The 17,869-nt window shown below is 38.6% G+C and overlaps 1 protein-coding gene across 2 annotated transcripts; it reads left to right on the top strand.

Annotated features, from left to right (window-relative positions):
* The first annotated feature begins 2,798 nt into the window (after window positions 1–2,798).
* gpr137ba (G protein-coupled receptor 137Ba) lies at window positions 2,799–14,534 on the top strand. 2 transcript variants are annotated; one of them, XM_008302254.1, is made up of 8 exons: window positions 2,799–2,810; window positions 7,249–7,903; window positions 10,174–10,223; window positions 10,321–10,543; window positions 10,878–11,024; window positions 12,926–13,054; window positions 13,464–13,585; window positions 13,703–14,534. In XM_008302254.1, exons 2-8 carry the CDS (start codon window positions 7,529–7,531, stop codon window positions 13,815–13,817), a joined length of 1,161 nt encoding a protein of 386 aa, XP_008300476.1. In that variant the 5' UTR covers window positions 2,799–2,810; window positions 7,249–7,528; the 3' UTR covers window positions 13,818–14,534. The 2 variants fall into 2 exon arrangements, with proteins under 2 accessions (XP_008300476.1, XP_008300398.1); XM_008302176.1 differs by lacking the exon at window positions 2,799–2,810 and having other exon boundaries at window positions 7,234–7,903.
* Window positions 14,535–17,869: the final 3,335 nt, after the last annotated feature.

Here is a 17,869-nt window from a genome sequence, read left to right as displayed (position 1 = left end):
CCAAGATTTCGTTACACAAGCAATATCAAGGCTGAAAGTGCAGACTTTGAAGTCCATGTTTCATTTTTGTTTTTTTCCCCCCTCTGAAATACTTAATAATTTTACCTTCACGGGGCTCTAAAAACTCTTCAGACTAAATAACCTAATAGAATCCAAATTGGTCCTGTCACAGTGGTCATAGCTCATGTCCAAACTGAGGTCATAACTTGTGATGAAAGAACCCAAATAGATTCTGATTTGTTCTAGTGGGTCACGAGGCAAACAGGCTGGGAACTGCTGCCCTAGAAGATTAGTCTCTTCTGCTGTCGACATTAAAGGAGCTTCCCTCTCACACAAACCTCAGGCCAAAACTTAATTTTATAAAAACAAGATTCAATGCTCACATTGCCGTGAAAAGGGGACGAATTAATGTGATTCTAATGATTCTGTGGCCTTTTGTTTAATGTTACCCTCAGGGGAGACTTCATAGTTATTATCCCCTTTATTTGTTGGGCTTTAAGATGAGATTCTTTATCAAACAATAGTGTGGTATAATGAACATTTCAGCATCTCGCAGGGCTTTTTCTTGCTGCCTCATGTTTTGATTAAACACACCATTTACAGCCATCTCAGGGTTTTTATTCAAAAGATTTTTCTGCTAGATTATTTGGCAGTAAATCCAATATTTCATGTTAGATGCTAAGGTTCTCAAAAACTGCAAAATATAAAGAGAATATGCCAAAAAATATACAATGTGTGATTTTGAATTAATTGCCCTGTTAAAAATTAAATTAAATTAATAATAATAACCATACTACTACCACTGCTACTACTACTACTTTGACCTGCTCGAGGAAATCAAGTGGGCTAACTCTGTGCTCTCTTTTAAGTCATTTCTTGAAACACATTTTTCTCGGAGAGCTTTTCATGATGATGAAGTTTTACGATTTATAGTTTTTTTTTTGTGTGCTTTCTACTTTTATCAATTATTCTGTGTGCTTACTGTATATTAATCTTATTGTATTTTATTTTTTATTAAAAAGCACTTTGTAACATTTGTTTTGAAAAGTGCTCTATGAATAAAGTTTATTACTACTACTACTTATAATAATAAGAAGAATAATATTCTAAAAAATAATAAATCAAATCAGATCAAGTTTATACATACACAGTAGTACAGGCAAGATGAGAGAGAGTGTCTTCAGAATCATTTACTTAGTAAGTTTTGCGGAATGCATGTTTGGGAAAAGCAAGACATTAAACGTAAAATAATAAACGTAACAATAATAATAATTCTGATGATGATAATTGTTATATAGACTATAATAATAATAATAATAATAATAATAATAATAATAATCATCATCATCATCATCATCATCTCATTATTACCTTTGAGGATTTTGAACTAATAAGTGACTGGCAGTTATATATTCATACTTATTTGTGGTTTCAAGACTCAGCTGGGCACTACTTTAGATACTACAGTATCTCCCATAAAATCACCTTGTTAATTTATTTATACCAGTTGTGGACTCACCTACTTAAACAAGTATTTTTTTATTTATTTTATGCTATAATGTAGCAAACAAACAAGTGCCACACTGGCTTAATGTGTTTTAAATTTTACATTCTTCTTTTTTTTTTGGGAATTATTTTTGCATTCTTCTAGTGGCCACCTTCTGCCTTGATAACAATTTTGCATCAGGAGTCTGTTTCTTGTACAGTCAAAAGGTGCCATCTTGTGGTTGTTTTTTGAAGTGTGCACCTGTGGTTTCCGAACACACTCCCTGTAGACTTACATGGTTCTCAGAAATCAATATACTGAAGGTTTATGTACAAAAAACATGTAGGTTTGGTTAATTGATGTATATGCTGTTGCTTATTTTATTGTTTTACAGAAAAGGCAAAAAATATGTTTTGAAGGATGTTGAGTAGTGGCAGCTAGATTTTATTAGGACAAACTAAATCACAATGAGTGCAGTGGTTGTATGTATGAAACAAAACGTAATTCAGTGCACTTAAATGGTGATACGTATCGTACACCCTTGCTGGACTTGCAGTGTATGATGGGATATTTACCCTGAGGTCTGTGATGTCAGTAGCTGTGACTTGCTACTGTTTGAGTGAGTCTGTTTTGTGCAGCCGTGTTGCCTGGGAACGAGCAGACTGCTGCTGCCGTGTCTATAACAGGACACTGTGGCCTCATAAGAGCTGCTTCATCACCACTCCATTATTGTTATTTCTGATTTACGGATGAAACCAAAGATGTGGGCGATGTTTCATACTGTACTATCACATTTTCATTCACCAGATAAACCTTGCTGCTTCAGTTTGGTTACAGCTTAATCATAGCAAGTCTACATGTGAAACAACATTTAAAAAAAGAATGCATTTATTTCAATACCTAATATTTGCCAAACACAATATTATATTTGAGATTATGTGGAGATCTAAACTGAGGTCGCTGCAGCTGACAGCATGCTAGTTTGGTGAATCCCAGTGTTATAAAAGATGAATGTGTCACAACAGTCAGAGGTGAGGCTCACTGACCTCCATCCTCGGCCTCCCTCGTGTTCACATGCCCCAGTCCTGTGAAACAAAAACCCTGCTGCTCAGTGTGCCTAGATCGCATACAGTTCTTGAAAATCTTTCAGTTTCTGAGTAGATTTGAACACTTTGGGAACTGAAGGGGAACTAAAGGGGAACTCCAGCGGTTTTACACAAGAAGAGGAAGTTTATCAGCAGATGTAGTGTTAAGTGCATGAGAGCAACTGTATAATGTCCTCTGTGGTTCTAAAGGAGGTGTCTAAACTCTTGAGAAAACAACTGTGGTGATATCAACAGAGCTGTGAGACTTAAAATATTTAATTTTCATTGCGAAATACAACTGCGATGTTAGGAAGATGTGGGTGTTTTCCAGGCAGAGAGCGGTAAATGAAGACTGGTGTGTATTATGAAAGGATTCTGTATTTTTGGACATTGGCTTATATTAGAGAACAAAAAATGTCTCTTTCCAAGGCTGGATTAGAGGGAGTCAAGGTTCACTTTGTGGCTACTTCTGTGTGATAATTTGATGAATTGATTATATAAACCAAAGCCTTAATGCCTTAAAGTAGCATTTAACCCTTTATGGGGCAAGTGACCATATTTGGTAACTTCCTTGGACGTTCAGTATGTCCACCCTGTGCCTCTCTTTAAGGTTGAAGAACCATGAACACTTTGATTTAGTTTTTATATTAGTGCCAGTAGCACCACCTTATGAAAAATGTCACTAAACAAATGTTCCAGGAACTTTATAAACGCTTTGTTACTGGTTTGCATTGAACTTCACTTTGATTTATTTTTTGAGATTAGTGCCACTAATACCACTACCCCAAGAAAAATGTGACTAAATGAACTTGCCAAGTACTTATAAATACTTTGTTACTGGTTGTGTGAGTATCATTACCTCAAACTAAAATGTTTCTAAATAAATGTTGTTTGCAGTCTGTTATTTAAAAAAAAAATAAATAAAAAAAAAAATAAAAATTATTGTAAATTCCCTTTAAAAAAAACAAAAACAAATGTAGACGGTCAAGTTACCATATATGGTAACTTTATTAATCTTGATTTGCAACATTTTTTTTTAAGTCACAAAAGTAAAAATATCTTAAAATATCCTTCAATAACACCCTAGGGTTGAAATTTCCATTTTCCAAGTATTTCAAGGAGTGCCCTATGAAGGGTTAAACCCTATTCTAAGGCCCTGTCTTGTCGAGGTCATGTGTCAAAAGCTAAAAAAAAATAAATCAAATTCTTGTTATATAGTTTATGATAAGCTTGTCTTGCAGTCACCAGCACCTTTGTTCAGCAGTTTCAGGTTGTGCTTATGTTAATATAATGCAGTAATATTCTGAAATACAGTTTCCTTTGCTTCACTTGTGAGTTGGGGAACAAGGGATGAGGAATGGGCGGCTCAATACAGCGTACACAGTTAAAACAAAAACTACCCACGTCAAATTTTATGTGACTAATACATTCCTTGTGGCTAGAAATAAAATAAACGAGTGACAAAAGATGATCAGACACTGTGTTAGAAATGTTGATGATTCATTTGAACTATTTATGTTTGTTTTTTATTTTTAAAAATTAAAAAAAAAAAAAATTGGTTGCAATATCCAAAATGGTTCATACCCCTTGAAATTGTCATGAATTTTTCAGAAAATGCAAGCACCTATGTCATTTAAAATGGTCCTGGTCATTTCTACCATGTTTTAGAGCATTCTAATACAAAGTAAATTGAGAACTGATGCAGTGCCAGTGGCCACAGTGCAAAATATAATCAGAAAGTACAACGAGTTCCACACTGTGAAAAATATCAAAGGGCAAGGTAGGAAGACAAAAGTGCTCACTGTGCTGGAAGCTAATGGTAGTGTGAGAGGCCACGAGGAATCCAAGGATGAAAGACCATCCTGATGAATCTGAGCAGGAATCTGAGGAGGAGCAACATCTGAAGTCAGACACTCCAGCAGACAGTGTACAAGGCCGGTCTCCATGGACACCGGGCAAGGAAAACTCCACTACTCCAAGACAGACACACAAAGCTAGCAGGGCCTTTGTGAAAGCTCACCTGGAAAAAGAACAAAGTCTTTGATCATAAAATGTGGAGTCAAATGAGATGAAAATAGAGTTGTTTGGACACAGGGATAAAACTTTGGTTGGGTGACAGAAAAAAAGAAGCACTAAAGCCCGAGATCATCATCTCCACGGTCAGACATGGTGGTGAGAATGTAAGTACAGGACATCCTGAGAAAAGAGGACTACATTAAGACTCTGGAGGAAAACCATCTGCAGAAAAACTTGGACAGCACTTGATCTTCCAGCAAGACTGTGATCTAAACTATACAGGCAAAGTGGTCAAAAAATGGTTTAAACGAAACAAGATAGGCATTTTTGGAGCAGCACAGCCAGAGTTCAGGCCTGAATCCTATCGAGAATCTATGGAGGGAACTGAAGGCTAGACTCATGGCAAGGAAGTCCTCCAAGTTTAAAAGCCTGCAGATCATTACAGAGAGGAGCAGAACAAAATCCTAGTGGAGACATGCAGAGAGCTTGTTACACTGCAAGAAATTACTGTAAAAAAAAAAAAAAAATACAGTGTCATTCTCACAATAGTGGACACTTTTCTTTCTTTCTTTCTTTTTTTCTCACAATAGTGGACACTTTTCTTTCTTTCTTTCTTTTTCTTTTTTCTTTCTTTTTTCCCCCAAAATATAAATAAATACTTTAAAATCTGATACTTCTTTGGAGCAGCAGGCTACTGTAAAAATCGACCATGTGAACAATGTTCGCACAACAGTTCACGAAGCATGTTTAGACTAGTGACCTGATTTAGGCAGCTAAGAAGACTATTGCTGACTCAGAAGATTATTGCTGAGACAGGAATTTTATTTTATTTTATTTTTTTACACTAAGTTAAATTATTTTTCATTGCATTCTAAGTATATTTAATAGATTAGAATTTGTCAAACATTGCTGCCTTTCATTAAATGTTCCCAATCCATAAAAATGTAAGTCACCGTAATCTACATACAGTCATGACTCGATACTCCGACACTAAATGTAAAACTTTCTTTTATGTCGGATAGCAAGGCTGTCGGATTGTCAAGACGGAGGTCGAGATACAAGAAGGGCTTGATGCTTGAAGGGTAATTTGTCGTTAATATTGTTCATAGTTGTTATAATAACCAGTAGGGCTGGTCCAAATAGCACTTTATGGTTTCTGGATAGTCAGGCCCAATTAATGATGAATATCAGAATATTCGGCGTTATCGAAGGGACCACTTCCACCCCGGGGGAGCGCTCCAACGGGTGGAAGTGGCCGGAACGCACAGGTTGCTGATGACAGTTTAGCTAGCGGTCACACTTCCGCTTTCACCATCGGTGGCAAACACTGAGCATGCTCGCTTGGTGTGACGTCGTCGTGTCCTCTTCTGCGCATGCGGGACACATTTGGGTTGTATGAACTTCACACAGCAGATCACATTCAAGTTGTAATTAATTGGAAAATGTGGAAATGTGAACGAACTCACACACAAAACAATCCTGATGTTATCCTTATTTGTGACATAAAATGTCATGTCGGAGTCGGAATCCAAGGCTGTCGATATGTTAAGGCTATTTTTCATGGGTCCGTTCGTTTTTCCTAAAAATTAGTCGGATAGCAAGGTTTTCAGATTGTTAAGGGTCGGATTATCGAGTCAGGGCTGTACTTTATTATTTAGGTGCTTTACTGCTATAGCGTTTCTAAATGTTAAACAGAGTTGATCGATCTCAGTTCTGGATCATGGTGGTTAATTATTGGTATGTATAGGGCATGTTGTAAATTCACCATAGTGTTTATCCATGTCAAAGAAAGAAAATATAATAATTTACAAGCAACTACAGACCCAGATAAGGCTGATTACAGTGGCAACACTGTATAAATACAATATATTGTTGGAGTTTAGCCACAGAATTAAACAGTAAATGTCATATTCTATTGAACAGTGCTATAATGTAATACACATGAATTGGTATTTTATGAAAATAACAAAAGCACTGTAAAAAGGAATAAGATAAAATAGTGGTGACCACAGCAGCCAGTATTTTATTGTAGTTTTACAGAAAATGTGGAAAGGTTACGAGAACTGTTTCAAAAATGAGTTGACAAATAAAGACTTGGCCATTGATCATTGATATTTTTGGACATGACAATAAAATTGTAAAAAAGAAAAAAGCTGGATAGTTCAAAATCTATCGTTAACACCTTTACCAGAAGGTCTTCAGTCACTAGTTTTTGTCACTGTAAATTAACATTTATGATGAGTATCATTACTGCAGGGCATCTAAACATCTTTACCACAGCATAACTAGGACTCTAAAATGTTGTGAAAAGTGAAATCATGAGCTTGGGCACTTTTGCTTATGTAATAATTAACTGTACCCAACACGCCCACTTTAGTCACCGAGCTGCCACTGTTAAATGGTGATTTTTCTTTTCTTTGCATGATGAATGTGATTTATTTTTCATGCATCTGGGTAAATTGAAGGTAAATACGAGTGAGGTGGCCTCCTGGGATCAGGGCTGCGGTGGGAATCACACATCACAGGGTTAAAGGTACAGCGGCGTGCGTCAGCTGCTGCGTAGCGGCGCGTAATGAGCGCTGGGTGGGGAGAGGGATGGAGGAGGAGGCTGGAGGAGGAGGCTGGAGGGGGCCGGTCCTTCCACGGAGCTCCGAGCTGCAGCTCTGAGCTTCCTGCCCGCCGCTGCTCCTGACAAACGGCTCATTCTCATCTCTGATCATGTGCTTCGCTCTCCGGCTGTCTCCGGCTCTGCTGCAGGAAGCTGGACTTGTTTTCTCTCCCGCTGCCTCTCTCTCCTCGACAGTCCCATCCGCAGCCGCCTCTTCCTCTTTCTCGGGGTTTTAGCTCTCACTTGTCCTCGGCCGGGACTTGAGCAGTCACAGACCGGCGGCAGAACTCCCTCCCTCGCCGCTGCTCTCCCTCCTCCTCCGGCCAGCGGGTCATGGAGGCCCTGGTGGAGGAGAAGGAGCCGATGGACCGGTCCCTGCCTCTGCCCACCCTGAGCCCGGCCGTGCCCCCCTACGTGACTCTGGGCCTGACGGTGGTGTACACCGTCTTCTATTCCCTCCTCTTCATCTTCATCTACGTGCAGCTCTGGCTGGTGCTCCGGTACCGACACAAGCGATTCAGCTACCAGACGGTGTTCCTGTTCCTGTGCCTGCTGTGGTCGGCGCTGCGCACCGTCCTCTTCTCCTTCTACTTCAAGAACTTTGTGACAGCCAACACTCTGGGGCCCTTCCCCTTCTGGCTGCTCTATTGCTTCCCTGTCTGCCTGCAGTTCTTCACTCTCAGCCTCATGAACCTGTACTTTGCACAGGTGAGTTACACTCTGAAAGGTCATCCAAGGGTCATGTCTCCACCACCTCAATAAACATAAAACTGGTTTGCTGTTTTACATCAACATTCATTTGCTGACTTATGATTGTTGGTAATTCAATCAACTTAATATTATGAGTAATTTAAACTCAAACTTCTGCATTTGTTTAAACTTCAGTTGAATAATTCCTCTATCTTATGCCTGGACAATAAAGAGTTAAGACTGATGGTTAAAAATAAGTGTGATTGTAGGAGAAAAGCTAACAATCCTAACTTAATATAGTTTGTTGGTTGAACATGATTTCATTAGAAGTTGTCATTATTCAAAAAGACTGATGCAGTCTGCTGTTAGTTTTTTTGTGTTGTTGTTAAGCTCAGACACATTTTTTAGAGTGTTTGCTGCCGGTACTGTCACAGACTTGTGTCGTTTATCTGCACTTGTTTTGTTTGTCATCTGTTAAAGGACCCCCTCCACTTAAAGATGCCTTTAACTTATTATTAAATCACTAAGATGTTTGAGCTTCACTGTGCAGAGTCGGATACAAAAAGACTGTTTTCATGATCTTCTGATGAAGGGGGAGATTTCTCTGAGTTTAAGTACAGATGAGCAGAATTTTGTGACATATACAACATGTTCAGAAGCCAGTTATGGTCCTGGGTGCAGTGAAACACGAGGTCACATATGATATGAACAGACTTTACAGTGAAGTATGAGACAAATAAGATGTGAAAGAATTATGGATGAGAGAGCAGGTGCCTTTTTACACGTGCAACTTAACTTTGATATGATTGTTTTCATCGGCGATGAACCTGCTGAACATTTTCTTGAATAATCGATTAGCTATTTAGTCTATAAACTGTCAGAAAATGGTGAAATTAGTCAATAGGTGTTTCCCAAAGCATAAGATAATAAGTTCACTGCCAAATAGGAGTAAAGAAACCAGAAAATATTCAGATATGATAAACTTAATCTATAGAACTGTTCTTTTTTAAAACTTACTCAAACCAGTTAATCAATTATTAGAATCGTTGTTTATTAATTTACTAGTTGGCAACTATTCAATTAATAATTGTAGCTTCAGTTATCACCTATAGGAACCTAAATAATTAATCCAAGTCAAATATTTTTATATATCATTCATGGGGAGCATGTTTTTCCTGTTGTGATCTGGTTACTAGATTTAATGCAACTATATAGGACAAAATATAACATGACTTTCATGAACTGTACAGTATAAGAATAATTAGATATGCAGCTTGTGTTGTATCCGCTCTCAGATGTACATCACTTTGGGTGAAAGTGTCTACTAAATAAAATTGTAGAATTGTGGCTATTAAATCAGCGCTTTAAAACTTACAGCAGTGCTGTGCAACTGTCTTACAAACTTCTAATTTTGCTTGTAAACTTATGCAACTAGGAACGGGCACATTTTAAAATATTATTAGAAAAAATCTTAAGAATAAGCATGCAATTGATGATTATTCACGTCACTGACTATATTTTGGTTACGTAAGATGTACTTTGGGCTATTAATTGTCAGGAAGTAGTTCCCAAGCTGCAAATTGATGACTTCAGATGAGAAATTATTGATGAATTAAGTAGCTCTCGACAGGAGGATTTGGACGATGTAACCAAACTGATGTATACAACAATATACTGTGTTCCATTCCTATGCTTTACATCAAAAACATGTTACATAAAATCATATTTGGTTTTGTTTTCTTTCCATGTTTCTTGAGAAAATCAAACTATAACACAATATAATGTTGTACAGGTGTCCTGTGAGTTATTTGATGAAAACACTGATTTACTGCCCACCTGCTGCACATCTCATCTTGATCTGACTCTTCAACTCGCTCGTACGACTCGATGTCAGGATTCTACTACGCTGCCCGACAAATGTTACCTGTTGCTCTCAGTGTAGCAGACTCTCATTCAGATGGGCTACAAAGTGTGATGCAGTGAATCATTTCTTCAACTGCTTACATAATTCACATATCAAATAATAGCTGCTCTGGCTGCCGCCTGAAGCTTATTTTTAGCATAATCCTCTTGCGCTGATGTGAGTCACAGTTGCGAATTGACAGTGAGGCTCAAAGCTTTGTGGCCCTGTGCTTGTGTGACCACTGTGAATCTGAAGTTTGAAACTCAGCTGTGAGGGTTCCTGTTTCATAAGAAGCTTTTCAAAGTCCCGGAATACAGAAGTGAAATCAGCCAACTGTAACTGCGTGACACATTTGCATGATGTACTGTTTGGTTTCTTTTCACAGGTTGTTTTCAAGGCCAAGTCCAAGTATGCGCCAGAGCTTTTGAGGTACAGGTAAGACCGGACAGTGAGCTTTGGTACATGGAGATCATGCATTTACTGGATTTCATTTCTGGTTAATATTATAGCAATTTTTCTGTGTTTCCAACAGGCTGCCACTGTACCTCGTCTTCCTCTTCATCAGCCTGGTGTTTTTAGTTGTGAATTTAGTTTGTGCCCTGCTGGTGAGGATGTCCTCCACAGAAGCTCACACCATTGTGTTAGTGAGAGTCACAATCAACGACACGCTTTTTGTCCTGTGCGCCATCTCGCTCTCTTTGTGTCTTTACAAAATCGCCAAGATGTCGCTGGCCAACATTTACCTGGAGTCCAAGGTGAGACGTGACTTCCTGGTTCACACAGAGCAGAAATCCTATGAGTTGTGTTATTTACACCTTCTGGAGTCACTGGCTTGTGATTTATTTGCACTTTTCTGCACATAATTCCTTCTTTGTGATTGTTTCCTGGCAACACAGTGTTGTTCTTGTGCATGACTGATTGTGCAGCAGTGCATCTGTTACGTACAGTATGTTATCTCACACCAACCAACCAAATGACCTCATTTCCCTCATCGTCCATGAGTTTTTATATGTTTTCACAGATTACATCTCATTTCAGCATAAATGTGAATGCATGCTTGAAATGTAACATCTTAACGTATGTCTACAGGGGACGTCCGTGTGCCAGGTGACAGTCATAGGAGCCATCGTCATCCTCCTGTACGCGTCCAGGGCCTGCTACAATCTGGTCGTCCTGGGACTCTCAAACAGCAGCATCAACTCCTTTGACTACGACTGGTACAACGTTTCAGACCAGGTGAGTCACCAGAGGGCGCAACCTCCTCGAAGGAACACTTCAGCTTGTTGTGGAAAGCTCCTACTCTCCTTCTTGGGGAGCGAGATGACAGCAAATATGAAGCGAGAGACACCAGCTAGATAGCTTTGCGTCATGAGATTCTCCTGGTTACCTGGCAACCTCATGTAGACAAAAAGAATCCAGGAAGTCTGGATATAGAAGGATAGAGCTCTGATTTACGGATTACCAATATGGATATAGCACATATTTCTTTACCTTATTGCACAGAACATTAAATTATGTCCAGGGGTTAAATTGGAGTTTTGAGGAGCTCTCGTTTGGTGAGGTCAGGGGTCACAGAGCAGACAGTAGAAATAGGGACTATTTCTTCAGTAAAAAGTTGTTACAGTGAAATCTGCACACATACAATTGTCCTCAAATGTATTCATACCCTCCCATTAAAGAAGGGAAAAACCAGCTGTCACTGAAATAAGTTGAAATTGACTAAAGTAATAAATAAAAAATTAATGAAAGTCATGGCATTGCTATTGAATTGTGGTTCAACAGAAATGTTTTAAAAAAACAAACAAAAAAAACCCCAAAACAAGCAAACAAGCATGATGGGAGCCGTAAACTAATGTTTTGTTGAACAACTCTTTGAGCCAATCACTGCAATCAAATGTTTTCTGTAACTCTCAGTCAGACTTCTGCACCTGTTGACAGGTATTTTGATTTTGGCCCACTGCTCATCAGCAAAGTGCTCTAATTTGTCCAGGACAGTTTTGTTTGTTTGTTTTTTAAAAATTATTCTTTTCAACCACAATTCAAAAGCAATGTCTTATTTCACAAAATTATAATTTAGAAAATTTTTATTTATTATTACTTTTTTCAGTTTCTAGTTGTGAATTTTGCATTTTCTTTGATGGAAGGGTCTGAATACATTTGAGGATGACTGTAGTTCTGTGGATTGTTGTGGCACAAACTAAATTCTATTTACCTCCACTGTATTGGTGAAATAGCTTCACATGAAATATGTGTAAATTGAGAAAGAGAAAGCATTTTCCATTTTTGATTTATTTAATTACATGCGTTTTGTAACTTTTTTATGATTTGGATAAGGTAACATGTAAATGAAATTGAAGAAATAAGATGTCACCTCCCTGAAGCACTGTGAAGACCCAAAGGGCAGCATTATGACACCTCAAATATAAAGACCAAGATATGCCATATTATTACAGTTAGAGTAAAGTTCATGCTAGCAAGTAATGTAGCGACTGCAAATCGTGCTGTGATACTGAAAGAGCTGGAGCTGAGCTGTAATAAAGCTCAATTCAGATATCAGGAGGTGAAGCTTGGCTCCGGTGGGCTCCAGTCCAATTTAATCCCTGATTATGCCGACTGTCATTGGGAACTTTTAGCCTGACAGCCATTATCTGTCTGTCAGTGTTCATTCTGAGTCAGTGGTGATATTTTATTTTAAAGCTTTTATCGGCCGATACGGACGATGATGCTGATGTCATTTCTAGTCCAAAGAATATAGAATCTGGTCCCCAGCACTTCTAAAGATCTCTCCTTACCACATTATAACTTCTTTTAATATTACAACAATCAGAGTATATAAAAAAAGACAAATTGTGGTTTTACAGGGAGTTACAAGCTACTGACAAGAGAGTCTCACTTTCTGCAAGAACCCTATTAAGCCTATTTTCTGAAGCATTTTGATGATTAATATGAAAAACGTTCTGTCCTGTTTGACTCTTTCGACCAGTTAATCAAAACTGGTTAGACTTCATGTGCAGATTTTAGGAAAAACATGATGCTGAGACATTATTCAGGGCAAAAGGTGAAGCTGGTATGTTTTCCAGCTCTTCATCGAGCTGTTGGAATCGTGTGTAACATTTGATTATTGTTGTTTCCTTCAGGCGGATCTACAGTCAACTCTGGGCGACACTGGCTATATCGTCTTCGGAGTGATTCTGTTCGTTTGGGAGCTGCTCCCCACCTCTCTTGTGGTTTTCTTCTTCAGAGTTCGGAAGCCGAACCTAGACAGAGTGAGCCAGCAGTTAGTCTGAGCCGGCGGTTCCCAACCTGGAGGTCAGGAGCCCTCCACAGAAAATGATTTATTTAAAAAAAGAAAATAAAGCAAACTGTAGTTCAGCTATACTAAAGTGTCAGTTTTTTTGTTTTTCTTGCAAAAAATAAAATAAAAATGGACACTTTGGTTGCTTCAGGGGTATAGAATTCAGTGACATTGAACAAATTAAAGGGAAAATCTCTTTTTGATGGAAGTACTTACAAATAATAGACTGTGCAGCATCTGGAGAGGATTTTGGTTTATTCTAAGAGCTCACAAGGCAAACAGGTTGGGAAGCACTGCCTCAAATAGTGTGTAATGCAGTCATGTGAGAAATGACCATGATATCTTACATTTCCTGTGTTGTCTTTGCCTGGTCCTTACAGAGCACGTCTGGCCTCCCCGGTCACGTCTTCTCCTCTCGGGCTTATTTCTTCGACAACCCGCGGCGTTACGACAGCGATGATGATCTGGCGTGGAGCGTCATGCCTCAGAACATCCAAGCCAGGTAAAAAAAAACAAAAAACACCACCGCTTCTTCCCTAGAAAACCGATTTGTACATGAAGCAGGAATGTGTCCAAACGCAGAGAGGCAGTTAAATTGATGTGTTTATTGATTTTCCAGCCTGGCCGCTGACAGTTACGAGTGGGGGAGCCAAAGCAGTGGCATCGGCGCCTACATCGGGGGGGACGACACTTACAACCTCCCTCCTCCTCCAGAAGAGCTGAGCCATTACTGACCGGAGCTCATCGGCGATTCCTGCTGACCTGTGGCTTCGTTTTTCCTTTTGTATATTTTTGCACAGTCTCTGTTCCTGACCGAGGCACGTGGGGACGAGAGTCGCCCTCGACTTCATACATTCGGTTTTCTATTTTGCGTAGAGAAGAACTAACAGACTTTGGTCAGTATATACAGACCCAGCGATGGGACATTAATTTTGCACACTCCTTGTACAAAGTATGATCTGCTCTTAAACGTTTTTCATTGTATAGTTTATATTGAATACGGCTTAATATATTTCCTGACCTTTGTAATATGTACTGTAATACTATTTTATGTACTGTCAATGAACACATGCTCTTTTTCATACAGATTGGTTTATATAGAGGAGAGATTCATTTAATTCATATTAAAAAAAAAAGTTTAAATGTTTTAAAAATGCTGCTCATTTTTTAATATTGCATCAACTCTTAAAGGAAACATTTACAGTGGGTCGCCTCTGTTTTAGAGACATTTCTAAATGGCTTTCTAACCGCCTAAATGACATATTTTTACACAACAAATACAGTTTTCGATTTGCATTTGTGACATTTTCTATACAGTCAAGTGGAAAGTGTCTTTTTTGACATATGTGGACAAGCAAACATTTAATCCTCTTTGACACGGATTAAGGTGAAATACTTGAACAACACAAGGAGAATCATCATTTTTTCAATAAAAATATAAACAAATGTAATATTTGTCTGTTGAACAACAAAGTGCACTCTGGCTTCTGAAGGTATTATTGTCCCATTTAACAGAAATAACTTCTTGTAAGGGTTTTGCATATTTATCCATTAGTCTCTGGCAAAAATCACTTTATTTGCAAGATGTTCAAGGTTGTTTTTGTTTTTGTTTTTTGGCATGTAGTGCGTGTTTAACCTGCTAAGACCCAAGCTCGTTTGATATGCATTTTTTATTCTCTTTGTTATTTGATCAGATCAGATCAAATAGCAAAGAGAATAAAAAAAATTAAAAATATTTCAAAAAATTAAAAATATCCATCCATCCATCCATCCATCCATCCATCCATCCATCCATCCATCATCTATACACCGCTTAATCCTCACTAGGGTCGCAGGTGACTGGAGTCTATCCCAGCTGACTTAGGGTGAAGGCAGGGGACACCCTGGACAGGTCGTCAGTCCATTGCAGGGCTACACTTAGAGACAGACAACCAAGCACACTCACATTCACACCTAAAGACAATTTAGAATCACCAATTAGCCTCAATAGGTTTTTTGGACCATGTGGGAGGAAGCCGGAGAACCCAGAGAGAACCCACGCTGCACGAGGAGAACATGCAAACTTCACGCAGAAAGATCCCGGGTGTCCTCACCGGGACACAAACCGGTGACTTTCTTGCTGCAAGGCAGCAATGCTAACCACTGTTCCACCTTGCAGCCCAAAATAAAAATATATTTTAAAAATATATTTAAAATATTTCCCAAAAATACAAATATGTAAATCAATAACAATAACAAAATAATAATAATACAATTAACTACTGTGGTAATATATTCCAAATTGGGATGTCAACACATGTGGGCTCCAGGTCTTAAGAAGTTAAAATCTCCCCACAACATTTCAATGGGCTTTTATTATTATTAATTTTATTGACTAGCTCATTCCATAACCTTCCATTTCCTATTTTAGAGCAATTCCTTTGTGTGTTTAAGATTATCATCCTGTTCTAAGGCTCACCCCTGGTTCAACTTCAACTTTCAAGACTGAAGGCCTCACACACACTTCAATCACAGTTTGTTATGATGCAGAATTCACAGTTAAATCCGTGACTGCAAGCTGCCCACTCCCTCAGGCAGCAAAACAACTCTAAACCCATCGACTCCAACTTCACCATAATGTTTCACAGTCAGTAAGAAGGTCATCTTTCGTCCACACTGAACAAGTCTGTTGGCATTGAGGCCAAACAGCTCCATCTTTGATTTGTCGGTTCAGAGTACATTCTTCTAAAAGGCCTTTCAAATGTCTTCACCTCTATGTTCACTGGCAAACTATGGTTTTGCTCTAATGTTCTCTTTGAACAACAAAAGCGTTTTCCTGACAAACCTCCCATGCAGATCAAACACGTGTCATCTCTTTCTAGTAGTAGATGCAAAAAGTTTGACACCAACAGTTGCAACATTTACATGCAGTTTCTAGCATAAAATTATGGGGTCCTTTAGGATCTTATTCTTTCTGCAGTTCTGGACAAAAAGGTGACTGAGTGTTACACTACTTGTAGAGGAGTCCCTTCACAATAGAATCCTTTATTTAAAACCATTTGAGATTTTTTTTTAAAAATCCCTTGATAGACTCATTTTTGAAGACTGTTGAGAGCTCATTAGATCTAGTCATGATGACACCACACACATTAAAAGCAAAGAGAGCAGCAGACCCTGGAGGTTAAAGTGTTTAAATAAGACAGGCTGCAGCTGTCGCTCCCTCAGGAGGTTTGATTATTGGCACTAAATCTGGAACTCCTCATTCTAATTTGATGGATTTGCTGGTGTGATAAATGTACTTACTTTTTCCATGTGACTGATCTGGTTTTCTTTTTTCTTGTTCATTTTTTTGGTTATTTAAATGATAAAAATGACTACAAAATGTAAATTTCTTGTATTTGTTTGAAGATATCACCTTCAAATTGGAGCAAGTTTTTGCTTTTTCAAACATGTAAAAAATGTATGTATGTAATTTTGCATTTTTAATACACAGACTACCTTACATTTTCCCATTATACCCTGATCATAACTGAGCACCTCTGAACACGAGGTGAACTTACCAGAGGTGAAAAATCCCCGTTTCCACTCCAGCAGGGAGCTGAATTGTCTTACTTGCCTCACTTTAGCTAGTCAAGCAGCAAAATAGTCAAAAAAAATTGTTATAGCTGCAATAGAGGACAACTGAAACTTGGTTCAGAGTTGGACATTAAAAGCTCAAAAATGAGTTTCGTCAGAGTGGCAGAACAAAAATGCCAGCAGGCTGGATGTTTTTTTCTTATTTAAAAAAAAAACAAAAAAAAGATGCCTGCATTCTAAAGGAACTTAATACATAACATAACATTGAAAGTTAGCATTTACAAAATATGAACATTTTTAAAAAGACAGAATTTTAGAAATTGTCATGGAAATGGTACATACTGGTTTTAAAATGGCATGGACTGATAAATTATTTGTTATCTAATGCATTTGTCATCTAAACCATACATACAAAGCCATTTGATGAATCATAGGCTGAAAACAAAGAGAACGGAACGTTAAATAGCCTCAGGAAATCAATTTGTAAAGCCATTGACGCAGTAATTTACTGGCTGATAAATGTCATTTAGCACTTGATCAATATGTCCATCCATCTGCTTAATCCTCACTAGGGTTGTGGGGGGGCTGGAGTCTATCCCAGCCGACTTCAGGCGAAGGCAGGGGACACCCTGGACAGGTCGCCAATCTATCACAGGGCCACACTTAGACAGACAACCAAGCACACTACGGACAATTTAGAATCACCAATTAACCTCAACATGTTTTTGGACTTGCGGGAGGAAGCCAGAGAACCCACGCTGCACAGGGAGAACATGCAAACTCCATGCAGAAAGATCCCAGTGGCCCCACCAGGACGCGAACCAGCGACCTTCTTGCTGCGAGGCAACAGTGCTAACCAACTGCGCCACCTTGCAGCCCTGATCAATATGTTAGATGCTTAAATAGTTACTGAAGCAGTAAGTGTACGGTATTTTATAATATTTTTAGTTGTTTTAGGAATAATTATCCCTACAATGATCACTGCAGATTATGTTGTAAAATAAAGCAGAAAAATGTGAAGAATCTCATTATGCACAGACCCAAAAATAAAAATGTGCCTGAAGTTTCCTGCAGAGGGCAGCATTGACCTCTGTACTGCATAAGGCTCAAACAGCCCAGTAGGTAAGAAGATCCATAAGCTCTGTATCCTAGTGTCATACTGAGATGTATGTTTCATGGTGACTAAGTGGTTCGTATATTTCTCAGTGAGAAGGAAAAAGGCCACAAAAGC

The sequence above is a fragment of the Stegastes partitus genome, unplaced genomic scaffold, assembly GCF_000690725.1.
Source record: "Stegastes partitus isolate 25-593 unplaced genomic scaffold, Stegastes_partitus-1.0.2 Scaffold1, whole genome shotgun sequence".
NCBI classification, from domain to species: Eukaryota; Metazoa; Chordata; class Actinopteri; family Pomacentridae; genus Stegastes; species Stegastes partitus.
This window is presented reverse-complemented; position numbering and strand designations above follow the sequence as displayed.

Bases quoted from the DNA above. Each gene is read 5' to 3' on its own strand.
- gpr137ba (XM_008302254.1), top strand. From the start codon at position 7,529: ATGGAGGCCCTGGTGGAGGAGAAGGAGCCGATGGACCGGTCCCTGCCT. The intron at 10,544-10,877 runs GTGAGACGTGAC...GTATGTCTACAG, and splicing joins ACATTTACCTGGAGTCCAAG to GGGACGTCCGTGTGCCAGGT. The intron at 13,586-13,702 runs GTAAAAAAAAAC...TTGATTTTCCAG, and splicing joins CCTCAGAACATCCAAGCCAG to CCTGGCCGCTGACAGTTACG.